We start from the raw sequence: 20,933 nt of genomic DNA on the forward strand, positions 1-20,933 counted from the left end.
AGGTACCATTAACAAAACAAAAAAACTGGAGAAAGTTGTGTTTAATTTTTGCGTTTTCAGGTAAACGAGATCAAAATTTATGTATGAATATTTATTATCATATTTTCTTCCGATAACAAATCAATGACATCATTCACCAAAATATGAAAATAATATTTAAATTGCGAAAATATTAAGTTAAATAGAAACATATTTGAATTCACATCTTTCTTTAAAAGTTGAGTACCATGTACAAAAATACCAAACAATTGATCACGCAAAAGTATAAAATCTAGAAAATAAAAACATTTCTTTGACGAAATGTGGATTTATATAGAAATCATAGTGAACTGTGAGCAAACAACATCAATAAAACCGCATTTCATTAATGCTTCATTGGTAACGAGAAAAGAATAGCTGAGGAAGTGCAAGAAAAAAAAAATAGATGAAAAACTAGTAGTAGAAGAAGAAAAATAGATGAAAAATAAGTGGAAAAAAAATTACTATTTAACTTAATTAAAAACTGATCAGTGCCACGCTTGTATAGTTTTATCTCCTCCATTTATACCAAAAATACCAGTGACCACATTCTCCAAATGATGAAATTTAAACTTCTCCATTTGTACGTGATTTCAGTGTGCATAACAAGTATCAGTCACCAGGAGTTTACATCAATTCAATTGCATATCAGAAAAACATACAAGAAAACAGATATAAAATTCTCTCCTTAAATTATTTATCTCATTCATACAGACCCCCAACCATGCAAACAAACATGAAGAAAACATCAAGGAGGAATGCTACTGCCACATGACATTGATGAACATCACAAAGGGATATGTAAATGAGATGAAGAAAGCTTTTGGTATGCCATAGAAGCATGGCCTCGTTGTTGAGGTTTATGAGAGACCAGTGACTTTTCCAGTTGTTGTATCAATATCAATGTCATAGAAGCATGGCCTCGTTGGAAGCCCTGGCATTGTACTCATTGTTCCAACTAAAGGATAAATAAAGCCAGCACCTATACTAGCTCTTACATCCCTTATGGGTAAGACAAACCCACTTGGAGCTCCTTTTGCTGCAGCATTGTCTGAGAAAGAATACTGAGTCTTAGCCATGCAGATTGGAAGACCAGAAAATCCTTGCTTGCTATACATCTCAATCTGCTTCTCAGCCTAGTTTGATAAAAAGAATGTCACACATTAAAAGGTAAAAAGAGAAGTCTTTTTCGTTAACAAATAAATAGGTACATGCAATAAGGATTAGGTAAGAACAAGACTAAAACATAGTGGAGTTGTAGTTTGTGCAGTCCTTTGATGTGTAAGGTTTGTCTCCCTTGTCTTTAAGGTTGTTTCTTTTCCCCTAAACAAACTTGCACCAGGATAGAATTATGTCCATGGTTTCTATTTAGTGTTTTATTTGGTCGTGCCTACTTCAAATGAGTTGCTATATCTAATATGTAACGAGATGAGATCACCTGCTCAGAGTACTCAACGCCACTGGCTCCATATGACTTTGCTATTGCCTCTATTTTCTCTTTTATACTCAGATCCAAGGGATACAGGAACTTCAATGGCTGTGTCACATTCTCACAAGCTTTTTGAACTGCAATGCCCAGGTCAACCTGAATCACGACAAGTCATACCTTAGCAAATAGAGGACACCATTACCGAATGATACCATGACTTGTATTATGTACTGTGACAAGCATGTATAGAAACTAAATTGTGCTGCTAATTGTATCCATGAAATGGTTCCATTTACTTTAAATCTGAAATCTAGGAATGGGATGGATTTAAGTATGTGCTGCCAGAAGCACTACTACTTGGACATTTGATCCAACACAGTTAAAAATCATGAGGGTAAGAATGCTCAATTGTTTCAAAGACCAAGGAAGCAACTCAGAAAACAGTTTGTCTATCAGGAGAAAAATTAAAGACAGCTCAAAGCTAAATTTTACATTCAAATATGCTGCCACAAACAACTTAATCAAAAGTGATCTATTGTTACTTTCATCTATGTATGCTCAAGTGTAAGACAGAGGAAGTTGATGCACTTACAGCTCCTTTGCCACCATGTGCGTGATGGGAACAAATTACAGCATCATAAGCTCCAGCAGCTAAAGCAGCACTGCGAACCGCATTTAGCTCGGCTTCAGTGTCAGTTGAAAACTTGTTGATAGCAACAACAACATTTACACCGTAAGATTTTGTATTTGATATATGCCGTGCCATATTCACACAACCAGCCTCAACCAGGGCAACATTTTCAGTCAAATATGCATGATCAAGAGGTTTTCCAGCAACAACAGCTGGCCCTCCACCATGCATTTTTAGTGCCCTTACTGTTGCCACAATGATTGCACATTGAGGTGTCAAACCACTATAACGACACTTAATGTTCATAAACTTTTCGGCTCCAATATCAGCACCAAAACCAGCTTCAGTAACTACAAATCCACCTGGTCCAACCAATTTCAGTGCAATCTTATCAGCCACAATGGAAGAATTCCCATGAGCAATATTTGCAAATGGACCTGCATGAACAAGAACAGGAGTTCCTTCCAGGGTCTGCATAAGAGTAGGGTGGATGGCATCCTTCATTAAAACTGTCAAGGCACCTCCAACACCTAGATCATCAGCAGTGACAGGGTCACCACTCTTGCTATTTCCAATAACCATTTTCCCAAGTCGCTCTCTCATATCAGCTAAGGATGTTGTCAGTGCCAAAACAGCCATTATCTCACTAGCAACTGAAATATCAAATGCTGTTTCTCTTACCATTCCTTTCTCATCAGGTCCCTGCCCAATAGTAATTTTTCTCAAGAATCGGTCATTGATGTCCATTACTCTCCTCCACGTAATAGAATTCGGGTCAATATCAAGCCTTGCAAATTTATTTATTTCTTCTGGTGTAAGATCATCTGGATTGGTCTTTGAAATGCCAAGCTTCTTAAGACGCCTGAACATGACATCACTGAAGCTCCTTTTCCCTTCTTTATTTGGAGGGCACAGTCGGTTAAAAAGAGCCTTATCCGACTGTGTTGACTCGTGGAAAATCCGTGTATCAATTGCAGCAGCTAGAAGATTGTTTGCTGCAGTTATTGCATGAATATCTCCTGTTAGATGGAGATTGAATTCATCCATGGGTATAACTTGGCTATAGCCACCACCAGCTGCACCTCCTTTAATGCCAAAAGTAGGTCCTTGTGATGGTTGACGAACGCAGGTGACTACCTAACAAAAGGAGATCAGATGTGATTACATATCCAGCATAACTTTGACATGCAATTAAAAATCATAGCTTGTTCCAATATTGTTATCTTGGGCCCTCACAACCACTGAAATTCTAAATGGTGAATGAACAATAAAGTTTTTGTTCCAGTAAAAACAATAGTCTCACATCATTAGGATTTGAGTTCAAGAAAAGTGATCAAAGTAAAAAAAAAAAAAAAAGATCATCAATCTGATCCAAAGATTGTAGTTGCAAGCATAACTTTTGGGAACAAAAGCAATAACATCGGAAGATATCCTAATGATAGAGTTAAGAGACTATAAAAACATCCAGATTCAGATCGGTATAAAATCAATAGGTAGCATAGCACACTGCTGTAAGTATAGAAAGAGAAAAAAGTTACCTTTTTATCAAGAAAAGCACCTAAAGCTTGACAGAGCCCCACTGTGGTAGTAGATTTCCCTTCCCCGAGAGGAGTTGGAGTAATGCCTCCGACCACAACATAATACCCATCTTGCGATCCTTGAAGCTCATCAAGAACTGACAACAAAACCTGTGCATCCAAATCACTCTTCAGCCAAACTATAAGACTAAGATCATCACATCAATGCATTCAACCAAATTATCCACACAAAAAGAACTAAGGCATACACTGAAGACCTTTTCTAGTGTACCTGAAGAGTGGCATGAAACTGAAATCTAACAGAAAAACATGATCGCACACATACCATCACAAAGAAACTAATTGAATCGTATTCCTGTCACTCAAATCTGAATGGTGAATTACCTTGGCCTTGTATTTTCCGTAAAGATCATAGTGATTGGGACTGAGGTTGAGGTCTTTGGCAATCTCGGATATGTGAACTGGTTCAACGGAGTTAGCAATGTCTATGTCCGCAGGAACAGGGGACACAACCTCTAGCTTCCTCACTGTGGTTGAGGAACTCATGGTATTGAATTGAGATTCAGTTTTGCGCAGAAACAAGGATTCAGAATCCAGAAACTAATGATGTTTGACTACGATAGAGAAAAGCCAACGTTGATTTATTATGTATCTTGATTATTATTCCTTAAATCTTATCTCTCTCACACTCTGTTATACTCATTTGTTTGTTTGGTTTTTATTCATTTGTTGTTTCGTATTTATTCATTCTCTACCAGTCATTCTCTGGAACAGACAAATAAGCGTTCCATACGAAAAATTCCCAATACATGGTGTGTGATCGGGAAAAAACACTGAAAAAAAAATCAATTTAAATTAAAACTAAAGTTAATAAAAATGGAGATTTAACTTTTTTTCTAAAAGATATTTTTACTTATTTATCTCTAACTAAATAAAAAATATTATTTGTGTTTTTTTCTGTTTATTTTCTCTCTCACTCTCTTAATCTTCCCTCTTTTGTAACAATTTTTTTTAGTTTTTGAAAGATGATTTATAGACAATAAAAAAAAATTCTCAGATAATTATAAATTTCATATTTTACTTTTTTCCATTGCACTCTACATTAAATGCAGAGATATTTTAATTTTAATGCTTTCACAAGAGACCAAATTTAAACATATGTTCTTATAAAATCATCAAACTCTCTGTCACTAATTCACTGTCATTTCATTTCTACTGTCTTTATAAAGATGTAAACTTAATTAAAAATAGCTGAGAAGTAAAGATATAATTAAAACATTATTAATATAATTTAAAATTTGAACATAATAAATAAATAAATAACAGCTTTTTTAAAAGCAAGTATCTAAAAACAAATAAGTTATTTTCAAAATATTTAAACATATAACATTATTAAAAAAAATAATATGCAATAGTGTATCATTATTTTAGTAAATAAACTTATTTATTAACAATCTTAACTCATTCATTAATATCATTGAACTATGCAGTGGTATTGTTAACAAAAAATATTCACCAAGAATTATATTTTTTAGGTTCAGTGGAGAGCCAAAAACTATTTTATATAAGTCCAATTTATTCTGACTATTCGTTTGTTTGTTTGTTTTTTTCTTATCAGCATTCTGACTGTTCGTGACATACTCATTAATTTTTTAAAGTACTATAATAAATTTGAAAAAAGTTATAATCTACATATTATTAATGAGTCATAATATTTAAGGTCTTTAAGAACTTATTACCTTAAGTGTACACTATTTGCATAAACATTTACAGATTTACTTGGGAGCTGAATAGGAACCTAAATAGCTACTCTTGCTGGAAGTATTTGCTCGATGTTTACATAATATACGGGTCTGGCAACTCAATACAGTCCACACGAACATGACGATGGACATGGACATTTTTATTACAGAACCATGTAAATTATAAGGTTGATAAGCAAGCCGATGATGGTTAGAGTTCTGTAATGCATCTAGACCAAAAATAGAAGCAAAAAACCCTCAGCAACATGTTCTGTGCTACAAGTTGATTTACCAATGCAGTCACTGGCTTTGTTAACCGGTGAAGAACATCCCAATCATTGCGCCAAAAAGCAGCACTGGCTGGCCTCAGTTTTGCTCAAATTTACGTCTGAAAGGGATGTAGTACAGTGAACAACGGCAACAGAAGATTAGTATTGAAGACACAGAAAGTTTACCAAGAAGCATGACGCAGAAAGTTTACCTTCTAAGAGTTTGGAATTAGCCGTCCGTTATACATCTTATCAAGCAGTTTCCGTGCATCGGGCCTCCTCAGGAGACCTTTATTGTTTGGCAAACCGGTTCCTAAACAAACAGGGCAGACAAGCTTTCCTCGACCTGTAGTTTATACATCTTATGTTAATGATCAATCATACAAGTGAACTCCGCCTGTGGCAATACTAGAGAAACAGTGTTATGTTTGGATAAGGTAAAGAAAGGGCAGGGAAGAGATGAGAAAAATGACCCGACCAACCCTAGCTTGAAAGATTCCAGATAGAGGTAACTTCCCCTCTTTCCCTTCCCTCCCCTTCCTTGTCCTTTCCCTCCACTCAACAACTTCCATATATAGCACAAAAGCAATAAGTATAAAGTGTGCAAAAGAACATGGATAAAATCTTCATTATATATAATGAGAGTGAGAGGGATCTTTCAAGCTCTCTAGAATTATTTTTACAGTTTCAATCTCAAGACAAGGCAATATATTTCATGCAAATTAACAGTTGATGCTTGCAAACTTCCTATACAAATCTTAGGAATATAATCATCATGTGGATTTTACGTGAGCTAATTAACATATCCAAACATTTTACTAGCTAATTAACATCTCCAAGATATTGCATGCAAATTAACAGTTGATGTTTGCAACTTCCTAGTACCAATCTTAGGAATATAATCATCATGTGTATTTTACGTGAGCTAATTAACATCTCTGAACATTTTACTAGCTCGTTAAACAAATTATTTATACACACTTAGAAACAACACCAAGCAACGGGGGACTCGCTTATATATAGAACACTTGTATATAGAACACGAATAAAAAAGAGTTCTTAAGAGAGAGAGAGATCACAGATGAGTTTTGTACACTTCCAATTCCAAGCTTACATATATCATTTGAACATCATAAGAGCAACTTAACATGTGCAGACATTTTGCTAGCTCACATAACAGATGATTTATAAACAGTTGAAAACGTCAAGGCAAGCAAAGTGGTACTCAATTACATGTACAACATAAACTGAGAAAAGTACTAAGAGAGGGACATCTCATCTATCATTCTGGAAAAGCTTGGACATCAAGCTTAACTTGGTAAAGAGTATAAGACGCAATGACATGCTTGAAAAAGCGATGACATGCTTGAAAAACCGATGATTCTTTTAAACTTCCAAGCCTACAATTATCATTTGTCTACTAGATGAGCATGCTAACATCTCTACACATTTTACTGGCCCAAATCAAAAGATCATCTACTGAGCATATCTAAAACCAAACAATGTGGGCACCCATATAAATACAAAATAAATAAGAAAAGGGATTGAGAAAGGGGAATCTTATCATTTTCCGAACTCACAACATTAGTAAAAGGTGAGATATTATTACATTACATGAATGAAAAACAAATGATGTTTGTAAATCCAAGCAAACAGCACAAAAGATGATTTATAAAGACATGCAATTGTGTAAAACCAAGTAATGTGGGAGTTCTGAGAGAGGGATCTAATAATTCTGCAATGATTTAATATCGAGCTTACAAAGCAGGTTAGTAAAAGTGTGAGATTATATGCATGAGGAACAAATGACTTCTATAAATTTCAAATTACAAGCTTCTGAATATAATTTGTACATGAGCAAGTTACAAACCAACATATTTTTCCATGTACTTTCTTCCTGCAAGTCTGGGAGGGGTATGTTTAATCCTTAGAGACTTGCCACAAAAAGGTCCCTGAGAACAACGTGGTGCATATCATGCCTTTGGCTGTTGATCATGGTTCCAGGTCCGTTTATGGTTCATTATTTGGTCTTTGTTGACAACCATTTATAGACAACACCCTTTATTTCTTTAATTATCCCATCCCCTGCAAACTACCTCTCTAATAAAACTAAAAAATGGCTAACTAGTTACTGATCGGATTCCTAGCAGCAAAGCATGTCAACAAAAGCAATTCTGAACACCAACTTCAAAAATGATTGGAAGTAAAACATGCCATTGTTATCACCTCTAGAAGCTAATATAAATGGGGTCAAGTAGAAAATGGAGTTCATACCATAACAATTTGGACACTCAGTAAATTCGTAAACATCTTTAGCTCGCTTCCTGTTTAGAGCTTTCCATTTTCCTGTACCACCACACATGTCACCTAAATGAAAAGGTAAACATCATATGTATTAAGAAACATCCACTGGTCTCATGTTGATAAAATTGCAACATATACATCAGAAATAACATGGAAACAATCTTCAACAACAATTAATCACATTCTATTCACCAACTGGTTTTAGTTAGCAATCATTTAACTCATAAAATGTCTAGTTACCGAATTTTTGAAATGGGAAGCATAAGCATACACAGCCAAAGTCCTATAAAGATCAATTTGTCTCAGTATTTCTATTTGTTTATGGTCATGCACTCATCCTCAGCATCTTCCACAAACAAGGTTCAACTCCGCCAAGATATATAATTGCAGAAAATTTTATTTCTCTTATCAGCAGTGGGAACTACTAAATAAGCTTCTAACATGGAGACATGCTATTATGGATTATGTCCTATTAGTAAATCCAGATAATGCAAACAAGAGGAATGAAACATAGAAAAAGCAATTTTATCACAACTTACAAAGCACAGCACCACTTCCCAAACAATTTCTGCACACAGGTTTTTCCATCATTCCATCCACAGCATTTGCCTTAGAAACAAAAATAGGTGCGGCACAATCACTGATCAACACTAGAGTTGAACACAAACCCGAAAGACAGTGACGTCTGGAAACTGGTACTTGAAGTTCCTGCATGAGAGGAAGAACTTTCAATTGGTATGACTTATGAGATGATTCGGGGGAAACTAAACTACCAAACTACAATTACAGCAAAGTCTTTGCACAACTTTGAGGTTTATGTCATACATTCATTTCTATTGAAATAATATAGCAAACTTAAGCAACATGCTCCCTAAAATTTCGCAATTACCATGCGTTCATGATCATAATCAATCCCGTGTGAAGCAAAATCCTTAACCACAATTAAGAATTAATCAAATTCAACTAAGCATTGTGCGGAAAATGGTTACGAGTGGTGCCATACATAGTATAATTTCTCCAGGCTCACTAATCAAATAATCATGGCTATGCTTCACTAATGGCTTGATCTCTCATGTTCCATAAACAGAATGTCATTACTCAAAGTTTCGACCCATAATGCAATGCAGACGTACAGAATATACGAGTAATTAGTTAGCAAGAGTTATTCTTATTACGATTCATCGGTTAACCTCGAATGATAAAAACAGGTCTGTTTGTTTCACCTTTGAGGAGTGGTCTGTGTGAGCGGAAGCACAACTGTCATCTTTATGGCTAAGGTTTGATTTAACCACATGAGTTTTTCCTGAAAACAACACAACTTCAATTGAGAATTCAAAGAATGAAAGAAAATTCCATTAAAAAAAGCTAACTAACTTAATTTTGCAATCTCAAATTCGAATCAACACATATATAGAAGAAAAAACTGACTTCGGTATTGTGTTCGAGATGAGATTGAAAATGGAGGAAGGCATCGAGGAATAACAGACTCCATGAAACACACACCTGCAACTGCAACTTCTTGCTAGAAATGGATTGATTGCTATGAAAGAAGACGAAGAGATAAAGATTTGGTTTGGCGCGAGTAGGGCAGAGAGGACCCAATTGATAGGTCAAAATATCCTCCACGTACTCCTCCATCTCAAATCTCTAATCTAAAATCATCATCCAGCTTCAAGAACAAACTTAATTAATTAAGTTTAATACCAACTTCCTAAATTACTTATTTGATACCAGAAAACACAAGCGTATATGTGTTTAGTTTTTCTAATGATAAAAATTTATAATTATTAAAATAAATATAAATATTTTTTATAATTTTATTATACACAATTTTTATTTACTCATGATCAATGAACATTTTAAAACCTGTAAACATGTGATATAATTAAATGAAATAAATACGTGTAAGAATGAGAAAATGATACATGAATAAATAAATAAATAGTGGTGTATAAATATGTGACGGATATTAAATAAATATTATTAATAAATATCTATAAGTAATAGGTGAATAATTTTAGTTACCAAATTATCTTTAATGATGGGTAGGTAATTATTGGTAGTAAATTTATAAAGAATTAAATGATAAAACTAAAATTACTAGTAAAACATATTAATTATTGGAAAATTATTTAGAATTTCATTTTATCTATTTATATTTTTTATGTTGATATATCATTGAAAATATTCTTTAAAAAGGTAATTTTTAAAGTGTATACTTTGGTACATTTATTTGAAATGATGAATACGAGGAAGAGTAAATTAATAAATTTGAAAGAGAACAAATGATGAATTTAAGTAGATTTTGAGATAAGGTTTGTTTTGTTTTGTGGAAAGGATTTGGAGGTGAGAGTGTTTGAAGTTGGGAGTGATGTTTGTAAAAATTTACAAATGATTTTATTTATATGATAAAAAAAGGTTTTAATAAATTAAAATATAAGATTATTATTTTGCTTAAAATTTAATATATATCAATAATAATCATATTTATTATTATTATTTATTATTTTTATTGATTATTATTACTTATTGTTATTATTATTATTAAAAAGTAAAAACAAAAAATATATTATTAATGAAAAGGCAAAATAAAAAAGAAAAAATCTTTTCTTACTAAAATTAGACGACAAAACAGGTTAGTTTAACTTGTTTGACTCGATTTGTTATTGAATTACACAACAATTGAAAAGTAGTAAAAAAAAAACTTTTAATGACAACTCAGTACATAACCCTCACTCTTGTCGTTTTTTAAATATTTTTTTATTTTGTAATTTATTTTTTATTTTTTTAAATTTATTTATATATAAATATAAATGAATTTGTTTTCAATTTAAAATTTATTTATTTAACAGAAACATATTTAATTATATAAAATATTTTTTAAATTTTTAATTGATTAGTTAATATTTTTGTTAAATAAATTAAAATATTTATTATATTTATATGTTAAATTAATCTATTATAATTAATATTTAAAATTTAATTTGTATATGTTAATAATTCAAATTCGAAATGTATTATGTGTTTACACTTTAGAAAAATATAATATATAAAAATTATTTTTTTAATTAAAAAAAACAGTCAACCAACCAAACTGGTTTGACTTCTATATAGGTCCGTCAAATTGATGGACTGAACTGGTCAAGCCAATTTGGGCCCATCCCATTTTGAATTGGCTGAGGAGCTGGTCTATCGAGTCGAATCTGTTTATCTCTCTTAATTGGACTTTATGTAGAATTGGTTTCCTACCTCTTTCCCTATTTTACTTTATCTTCAATAACACAAAGGAATTGATTCCCTCCCAACTCCACTGATCACCCATTTATAGAACCACCGACCAACCACCATGGTCACCACCGCAAGCGACTGCTTCAAGAATAACACCACGCTCTGCATACACACTTTAACAGATCACACAGATGAAAATAGAACATTTTTCTTCAAGGCATGTAAATGTGGTTGGACGCGAAACCAAGGTCATGCAGCAACGTAGATGGAGATGTGATACACGTATCCATTTGCAATAATCCCTCTCAACAGTAAATATGCTAAAACAGATGGATTTGGTTGGACGTGAAGGTACTCAAATATAATTTAAAAATAATAAGGCATGATAAAAATTAAATATAAACTTATATATAAATGTAGGTCCATGCACCCAGTAAAATAAATTAATTATTATGATAATTACTTAAACAAAAAAGGGTAAAATCAAGCATAATAACCAACCCGTGAAGTTATCATTGACATGAATGAAAGTCATGGATGAAAGTTTGATTATTTTATTTTCATTTCTTAAGTTAAAATTCATTATCTTCGTCATCCTCGTATTCACGGGTAATAGATATACTTATATTTATGTCACTCATATTCATCTAAATATTAATTAAAAAATTTAAAAAAATGAAAGTCACAAAAAACGGCATTACAAAGTACACATGGTTAAAATGATACACGCATTATTGAAATAAATTACAATTAAATAAACATCAAATAAAAAATAACATGACTGTTGAATAAGTGTTAAATAATTATAAAGAACAATAAAAATATCAAATGTTTATTCTAAATAAGTTATCAAAGTGGATTAAAGAAAAAATAAAGTAAATTTTTTATATCTCCTAACAAAATTAAGAGTATTTTAATAATTTAAAACGTAGAAGATATAAAAACGAAAATATATAATGAGATAAGGACAGAACACATGTATATTACTTGTTCCTACTTTTATATTTAATTTAGGATAATGACACTTTAATAACATTTTAACATCACCTACGTGTCATCATATAATTGGTCCAAAATTATTTCAGAATCAATAATAATAATAATCATGAACACCAACATAGATCAATCACAAAATAACATGTAAATAGTATTAAAATGTTGTCAAAATTGCCAAAATATCATTATCCTTTAATTTACTCAAGTGAGTTTTCTTTTGAACCCAAATAGTTTGTTTCAATCTCCATTCCTATACAAGGCATTGAATTAATATCAAAACCTCTATCTGCAGCTTTATAAATCATCTTCCAAGTCTTCTCCACTTGAATTGCCTTTGTTGGTCTCAACTTCATCCAACATGCCTGTGTCCTGTTTGGGCGGCCATTGTCGAAGTGGCACAGCATTAGTGATAACTGGACCCGTTTTCAGTTTCTCCAAATAATCCTCCATTTCTACCATGTACCTTTCTTTATCCTTCATAGCCATCTCTTGATAAATCTTCAGGACAGACAAACTATTGCATTAATACAAACTTTGAGGATGTTTTTACTTAGATGGTGATTCTTTTGATACTTGTTTTGTTTATCATAAATGAATACAAGAAGATGCGTATGAACATATACATGCTGCACAAAAGATAATGTACATAGATAAATTGGATATATCATACTGGTAGCTAAAAATACGTGAGAGTAGACTAGATATATTATAATATATAACAAAAAGTAAGTTATAATTAGGGATGACAATAAAATTTGTAATTATAGATATTGGCGGATAAAATTCGTAGTGGGTAGTTTCTATCCACGAATATTTATTACTCGCGGGTAACGAGTAGTAGATAATATATGTTTCTAAACGGTGTGGGTATTATACTATAACCTCTGGTACATGTTATCCGCAAAAAATAATTTATATTTTTTAAATTAAATTTAACTAAAAATAAAATTAATTGATATTTTATTAGGTTAAATTTAATTAAAATTAAATTTATATTTATATTTAATTTTATTTATATTTTATTTTAAAATATATAAAATATGTTTTTTTAATTTTTTAAAAATATTTTATTAGCGGGTATCCGAGATTATTCAAGGGTAGCAGTTAAATTTTCATTTTACGAGTCATGTTGTGGATAAACACTATCCGACCCGACTCATTGTCATCTCTAGAGTCATGATAAATGGTTCTTATTATAACATATTTTTTTGCTACGTTTAGAGCTGTCAAAATGGGTTACAACCTGCGAACCAACCCGGTCTACCACGGGTTCGGGTCGGGTTGGGTTTGAAAACATTGTATTTTTTTTATGCGGGTCAGATTTCAACCCGGCTCATTTAAACTCGACTCATGCGGATTGATCTCGTGGTGGGCCGGGTTGACCCACTAATAAATGAGTCGGATTGGATTGACTCACTAATTGATCAACCCGTGGTGGGTTGAACCGGGTCACACCAGATGATCATGTTATAATGTGTTTTTTTTCTACTGCATTATAGTGTTGAACATACTTCGTACCATTTTTTGGGATACTTTTAACTTTGACCAGAGTTGACCGATCATTCTAGGAATCTGTCCCTCCTTTCCTTGGTGAAGTGCCTTCAGTGTTGCATGCTGTTCAGCATAGAAGAAATTGTAGCCATTTCTGCTATGTTTTGGATGAACAGGAACTTTCTTTTTGGTGTCTGATTTCTTACTTCGATGGGATGTTGGCAATGGAGTGTGCTGTGGCACTTCATAAAGTATACCTTTCAGTGTCTCCGAACCCATTCTCACTGTAACTATGTACCCACTTTCAAACTTCCCATCAATGACTCCGATCACTGAAGATGCTCCCATTGCTGAGACCAAAACATAATATATTAAACAACATTACTCATCAAATAATCATAAGAATTAAATACACTCACTTTATTATAAGTTCTCTAAAATTCACACAAAAAAGACAAATACAAATTATAGTCCTTCTGGTAAAGATAAAGCAGTTAAAAAAGAAGAACACCCATCTTATATATCTATCTATCTCTACATTATATATATATATATATATATATATATATATATATATATATATATATATATATATATATATATAATTGATTAAATTATTATATTGGTAGTTAACTGACAATTAGTTTACATTAGTCAAAATATTTACAATATCTGACTGTGTGGTTGACTGCAAGTCATAAATTGCGAGTACATTTTAATTAAATTTATTAAAAAATGTACAATTGTTGTTAATTAAAATAGAGTAATAATTATGATTGAATAATTTAATAAGAAGATGAATCATTTTCAAAGCAACCGGTCGTATGTTTAATTAAATCGTTCACAATAGGTGACAAATCATATTTTTCAAATATTTGAATAAAAGGTTTTTTCCTTCAAAAGTTGAATGTTTTTATATTATAATTAATAGTTAACTATTTTTTTTTTCAAAGACACGTAAAATAATAGTGAATAAATAAATAAGACATTTACATTTGAATTTTGAACCCATCATTTAGTTGCTTAAACCATAAAAAAAAATATACTAAGAAAGACTTTGACTTGCAGTGCTCAAATGTTAGGGACAAAAACAAATTTGACCACCAGATTTTGGCGATTTGAGTATAAGATGATATAAGATGAGAAGTTGATACATAAAATTCTCATTAACAAATGAGGTTATATCTCCATAAACATTTTTTAGTATCTCATCAATCATACTTAATAAGACACTATTACGTATTTAATCTTATTATTTTAAAAAATGTTAAATTATTTTATAAGAAAATTTTCAAATAATTTTATAATATTATAATCACTATCACATTTGACATCTCAATCAATTACACTAATACTCTAAAATTTATAAATTCTAACATTCCAAAAATTATAGTATGAAACTAGACATCACATAATAATAAAATATAACAGTTATTGTAGGAAAAATTATCTTACACTTATCCTCAAATAACCAAGAAATTTAAAACTCACAAAATCCTACACTGATACAAACCATAAGAGCAGACCGATCGGTCATACAAGAGATATATCAACCGAACGGTCATATCCTAAGAGGTTGAAGACTCCTCGCTCAGCACCTGCTACAGAGAACTCTCTTCACACTCTGCTCACACTCACATGGTGATCATTGCAAAGACGTAGACGACCGAACGGATAATATTATGACAAGACAGGAAAAATAAGGGTAAGCTAATGTAATTTAATTGTGCAAACATACATACATTTCATACAAGTACAACCAATGCAAATACATATAAGCATACAAGACCGAACACTATACTTCATGCATAAACCGAACACTTGACTTGACCATCCGGATTGTATGAATATGTAGCTTGAGGCCGTTCATGCACCCGGGTGGTGTAGTAACTGGAAAACCATCAGCTGACACCCGAGGTTAGTCCATTATAACTCACCCAAGAACATATGGGCTAGGACCTCCTGCCATTCTCACACAATGCCTTACCCATCTCTACTTGAGAATTGGTAATCATCAGAATATCAGGATGAACTCCGTGAATTTCACTATCCATATTCCTACTATAACACCACTTTGATACACTTTTCACTGATACAATTACCACTTCAATACACTTTTCACTAAGACAGTCCTCCTTGGAATTCTCTTCCACATTACTTGAAACATATAACTTATTTGAATACCAATATAATTTCTCATACATAGTAGATCAATGCAACTATAATAAGCAATCAGAGCCAAACCATGAAATCAACATTTTAAAGATAAAATAACATTTCATAGATGAAGACCGAACGACCAACAACACAACCCCTGACTACGACCGAACGGAAAAGATCAATATAACCTACGAACATGACCGAATGGTCATTTAACGAGTAAGGCTCAAACATGAGCCTAACACAGTTAAGGATCGAACACTATAATTAAACCGAACACTATAATTAAACCGAACACTACCAAAACCGAGTGCTCACCTAAAAACGAACCCTCTCGACCTAGACAGAATACTCTGCTAGGACCAAACACTTATTGTAAGACCGAGCGGTATTTCAGTATCCACAGAACAGGACCGAACGGTAAAGCATGCCCGAACGATCATTAACAAGTACGGCCCATTAGGGTCGAACACAGTTAAGACCGAACACCAATACCAGACCGAGTATTAGTGCAAGACCGTCTGGTCATTAACTGAAAATTCTACAGAAGCAGACCTCGGTTAAGACCGAACACAAGAGGAAGACAACTCACACCTAATACCGAACGGTCATGAACTGGTAAGACTCTAAAGAGACTGAACCTAGTTAATGACCGAGCACATGAATCTGGCCGAACGGCCAATCAGCGCATGGTCGATCGGTCAACATCACATGTTCCACGTTCTGCATAATTCTGCATAATTATGAACAACTCCTAACTTTACCAAAACTGAATATTTTTCCAACTTCTAATTCCCCAAACACGAATCATATTCCTTTTTACACCTATCCAAGGATACCTAAACCCTTCTAACATTATCCTAAAGAATCTCTTATCAGATTTCATCCCAATTCCTGCATAATCACAACTAAATGACCAAAAATTCATTTTTATACTTTTGACACATTATAGGAGAACTTAAAGGTTCTAATAGTTCTAAATACACTTGTTCAGACTCTTTCCACTGACTAATTTCACTCTCGGTCCCAAACTCTCATTTTCACTTACTCACTTTCCCAAAACCAGAATAGATCGAACACTTATGCAGAGACTTCAACCAGTTCACAGGTTTCATCATTCATCAATTCAACACAATCCAATTCATATACATGCAACCATCCAAAGAGTAATTTCATACATAGAAAATCATAATTAAATTAACTAGCATTCCTTACCTCTTAATTGGACCAAGAACTCAACAACTGCAAAACTTTGCTCACAACACCAGAAAATCCTAGAACCACCTATAGCTCACCGATTGATGAGAGAGATCAACCAAAAGACCAAGAATAAGATCAGAAATAAGAAGAGGAAACTGATGAACACATACAACCAAAATCGTGGCTTGCATTTACTCAAAAGTTTCAGAATTTTCACAAGAATGAAAGAGGACGAAACTTACCAACAATAAACTCTAATTTGATTGGTGAAAGAGAAAGCCCTTGATTCCTAGATTGCTTAAGCACAATTTGACTGCTGAACATATAGAATGAGATAGAAGAAATATAGAGAGAACGAGGAGAAAAGATAGATCAAAAGGTTGGAGAGAGATTGTGCATGCAGAGAATGAGATGAATTTTTGAAACTTTTATTTATATATGACTCTGAAAACAAAGCGTTCAATTCTGCGCATACACTTGTCTTCTCCAATTTCTTAAATTTTTCAGTCCTTACATAAATCATTTGAAATCACATAAAAAATTATTAAAGTAAAAATATATGAATATAAAACATGTGGGACACATTAAACTAATTGTAAAAATATAAATAAATTATATTTATTTATGAGAAAAAAACTTAAATCACTTATATTAGGATATAAGATTAAAAATTAAATTAACTAATTTATCAATATAATTTTTTTTGTCATAAATAAAATGATAAACTTTGATCTCCATGTGCTTAAAAAATAAGCCCTTATATAATTTCTTTAACAACCCAAATTTCTTCTGATATATTTATTAAATACCTAATAATCATAAGGATATGTGTGATAATAATAATTGGAGATAAATTGATTCATCTTACAATTCTTATAACTAGACAACATTGTGCTTCAAACTACATTTAAAATAAATTATAAGTACTTCAAAACATAAAAATAAGAGCTTAATATAAGTTTTTTTTTTTTAACTAAAAGTTAAACGGATTCCCTGATATATTCCTATGTTAATATTTCGATTTCTTATTTCAACTCCGGTACTCATATCACTATTATCAACTTCGATTTTTTCTCCTGTATATATACAATATATATATATATTTCATTCTCAAAACTTAAAAAAAAAAAAAAGAAACCCCCAAACCCTTGCTCACCTCTCTCATTCCTCTCAATCCTTTCTCTTTCATCTCTCTCACTCCAACCTTTTCTCTGTCATCCCTACTGTAGCCCCAATTGAAAATATCAGAAATACTTGCCTTTAAACAATTTGCATTTGTAAAGAGGTGAGTCATTGACATATTCAGCTTCAGGCAAAGGTTCATTCAAGATCTCTTCAATTTCACCATCTTCACTAATTTCTCTAATTTCATCATCTCCATATGTTGAATCATCATCTCTAAAAAAAACCCTCCAGGCCAATTACCAATTCTTTCGGATGTCAATTATGCTTGTGAAAATTAGATAAAATTATATACGACAAAAATTATAAAATGAAAACTCATTATAAAGTCATTTTTTGTAAGAAATTGTTTAACAACGAGCGTTTCTGATTTTTTTCAGGCCAATTACCAATTCCTCTGATGTCATTATGCTTGTGAAAATTATATAAAATTAGATAAGACAAAAATTATAAAATAAAAACTCATTATAAAATCATTTTTTGTAAGAAATTGTTTAACAAGTATTTCTAATTTTTTCCAGGTCAATTACCAATTCCTTTATGCTTGTGAAAATTGGATAAAATTAGATGAGACAAAAATTATAAGATCAAAACTCATTATAAAATCATTTTTTTGTAAGATTGTTTAACAGCAAGTGTTTCTGATTTTTTCAATTGGGACTACAGTAGGGATGACAGAGAAAAGGTTAGAGTGAGAGAGATGAAAGAGAAAGGATTGAGAGGAATGAGAGAGGTAAGCAAGGGTTTGGGGGTTTCTTTTTTTTTTTTTAAGTTTTGAGAATGAAAATTATTAAAATACCCTTAACTTTAAAACTTAGAATCCATGATATATAAGGATATTTTTGTCTACTAAAACCCGGTACACATTGCTAAAATGTACCAACTGAAAAACAGGCGTACGTGCGTTAGCAAACCCCTATATATATATTATATATTATGATCATTGCATATGAAAAAAAAAACAAGAGACACAATTACAAAGGTAAGTTAATTTTTCAAAAGCATGAACTCAGTTAAAACAAATCATATCTTATTAAAAAGGTTGTCCAAATAAAACTTTGAAATAAAATAAAATTTGTAAAAACAAGCTAATACACTTTTAAAAAATGATGAAAAATAATACACCACAATTAGTGACTAATCAAAATAAATATAATTAAGAATATCAAAGTATACTTGAGAGGAAAAAAATAAATTTTTAAATTATATTGTCTCATTTCTTCGTGTATCACAACTTGATTATTCACTCAAAGTTTTCTTTAAAGGTCAACATAAAAAAAAACTCACCTAATACATTTATAAAAAAGGAACTTAATATAAAAGTAATAATAACTTATAATAAATATAATAAAAACAAATCTTTGATGAAACTTCTTTGACTTAATCATTTTCTTTTCTTTTTTTCATTTAAACTAATCCATTACTTTACTTCAATAGTTCATTCAAGAGAGTTTATTAATTTATATATTGCTTATTTTAGAAAAGTATGTAATATATTTTTAGTAATCAATAGTTAAAAGCTCTATATAAGTTTTTTATGGATTTTGGGCAAGGAAGAAACAACATGGATGGATGGAGGTTTTAATGATACATAGAAAGTGGACCAATTATTCCTTCTTCATAGTTTTCTTTTCTAATTTTAAATTCATCCCATGATTGAGCATGATTCTATTTTGGTGTGTAAAGTCTTATTTTCAAAAAGTAATATTTTTTTGGATTCTCAAATATAGATGGGAAAAATGTATAATTATATGAAATTTAAAGTTTCACAAATTTTCAAGATTGAGAAGAATTAGTCAATTTATATTTAATAAATAGGAAACCATTTAAATAATATTTTTTTTATGGTTCCTAACATCACTTCGGAACTTTTTTAATAATGTATATAAAGTGTTTAACTTCTTTTAAAGCCTATCTTAGTTTTTTTTTTTATCATAAACCTGGTTTAATTCCCACACGAATCATATTTTTTTTAATAACATTTTTTTAATAATGTCTTTTTACGTGATGTTAAACATGTGAAAAGAAAAATTATATTTTCATTAAATTGTATATATATATATATATATATATATATATATATATATATATATATATATATTAGTTTAGTAATATATTTGTCAAAAATCATACTTGCACTCTCTTTAAAAGTTATTGTTTTCTTTCATTATACTTTATTTTGTTGATTAAAACATTTTCAATTTTTCTTATTAATTTAGTTTATTTCTATTCTTTAGAAGTTTATTTTAAAGGAAACAATTTAAAAAAAATAAATAAACGAGTAATAACTATACTTTTAAAACGTGATCAAATATTTGAACCGAAAATCGAAATATTACTCAATAAAGTCAAATGATTCTGTTAATTTCATATTCAAGTGATAAAGTGCACCTATAATATAACCGTTATGCAATCGTGTATTAGCACACGTACAATAATAACCTAGTTAACTTTTATTTTATTCTTTTTATTGGATTAACTATATATATTTTTTATATTAATAATCCATAAAAATAAACTCTTGGTTATTTTTTAAAGACTAAAGATAAGATTTAAGGCAAATAAAATAGAAAATATTATGTGGTGAGCGTTTCACATTCTGCAAGTTGTTAGAGATGCGGTTGAGGCCCATTTCATTCCCTTTCAAAAATTCTATATATATAAAAAATTATAAGGATTATTGTTTATTTTTTTACTGAGAAAATTTCAAGAAGATGAAAGGATTATTATTGTAATTATTATTAT

General features: G+C 31.2%; 2 protein-coding genes and 1 pseudogene across 2 annotated transcripts; all 3 read right to left on the reverse strand.

Moving 5' to 3' along the window:
* Positions 1-576: 576 nt before the first annotated feature.
* THFS (10-formyltetrahydrofolate synthetase) lies at positions 577-4,319 on the reverse strand. Its single transcript, XM_088096999.1, has 5 exons — positions 4,001-4,319; positions 3,617-3,766; positions 2,040-3,215; positions 1,457-1,603; positions 577-1,154 (listed from the first exon to the last, which is right to left on the reverse strand). The coding sequence occupies exons 1-5, from the start codon at positions 4,160-4,162 to the stop codon at positions 879-881; spliced, it is 1,911 nt and encodes a 636-aa protein (XP_087953125.1). The 5' UTR covers positions 4,163-4,319; the 3' UTR covers positions 577-878.
* Positions 4,320-5,286: 967 nt separating this feature from the next.
* On the reverse strand, positions 5,287-9,531 carry EDA3 (DnaJ/Hsp40 cysteine-rich domain superfamily protein). The gene is made up of 6 exons (XM_088095597.1): positions 9,360-9,531; positions 9,155-9,234; positions 8,471-8,639; positions 7,902-7,994; positions 5,840-5,973; positions 5,287-5,746 (listed from the first exon to the last, which is right to left on the reverse strand). The coding sequence occupies exons 1-5, from the start codon at positions 9,421-9,423 to the stop codon at positions 5,843-5,845; spliced, it is 537 nt and encodes a 178-aa protein (XP_087951723.1). The 5' UTR covers positions 9,424-9,531; the 3' UTR covers positions 5,287-5,746; positions 5,840-5,842.
* A 2,918-nt stretch (positions 9,532-12,449) lies between these two features.
* LOC148194858 (high mobility group B protein 15 pseudogene) lies at positions 12,450-13,994 on the reverse strand (annotated as a pseudogene).
* Positions 13,995-20,933: the final 6,939 nt, after the last annotated feature.

The sequence above is a fragment of the Vigna umbellata genome, chromosome 8, assembly GCF_029865625.1.
Source record: "Vigna umbellata cultivar VRB3 chromosome 8, Vumbellata_1.0, whole genome shotgun sequence".
NCBI classification, from domain to species: domain Eukaryota; kingdom Viridiplantae; phylum Streptophyta; class Magnoliopsida; order Fabales; family Fabaceae; genus Vigna; species Vigna umbellata.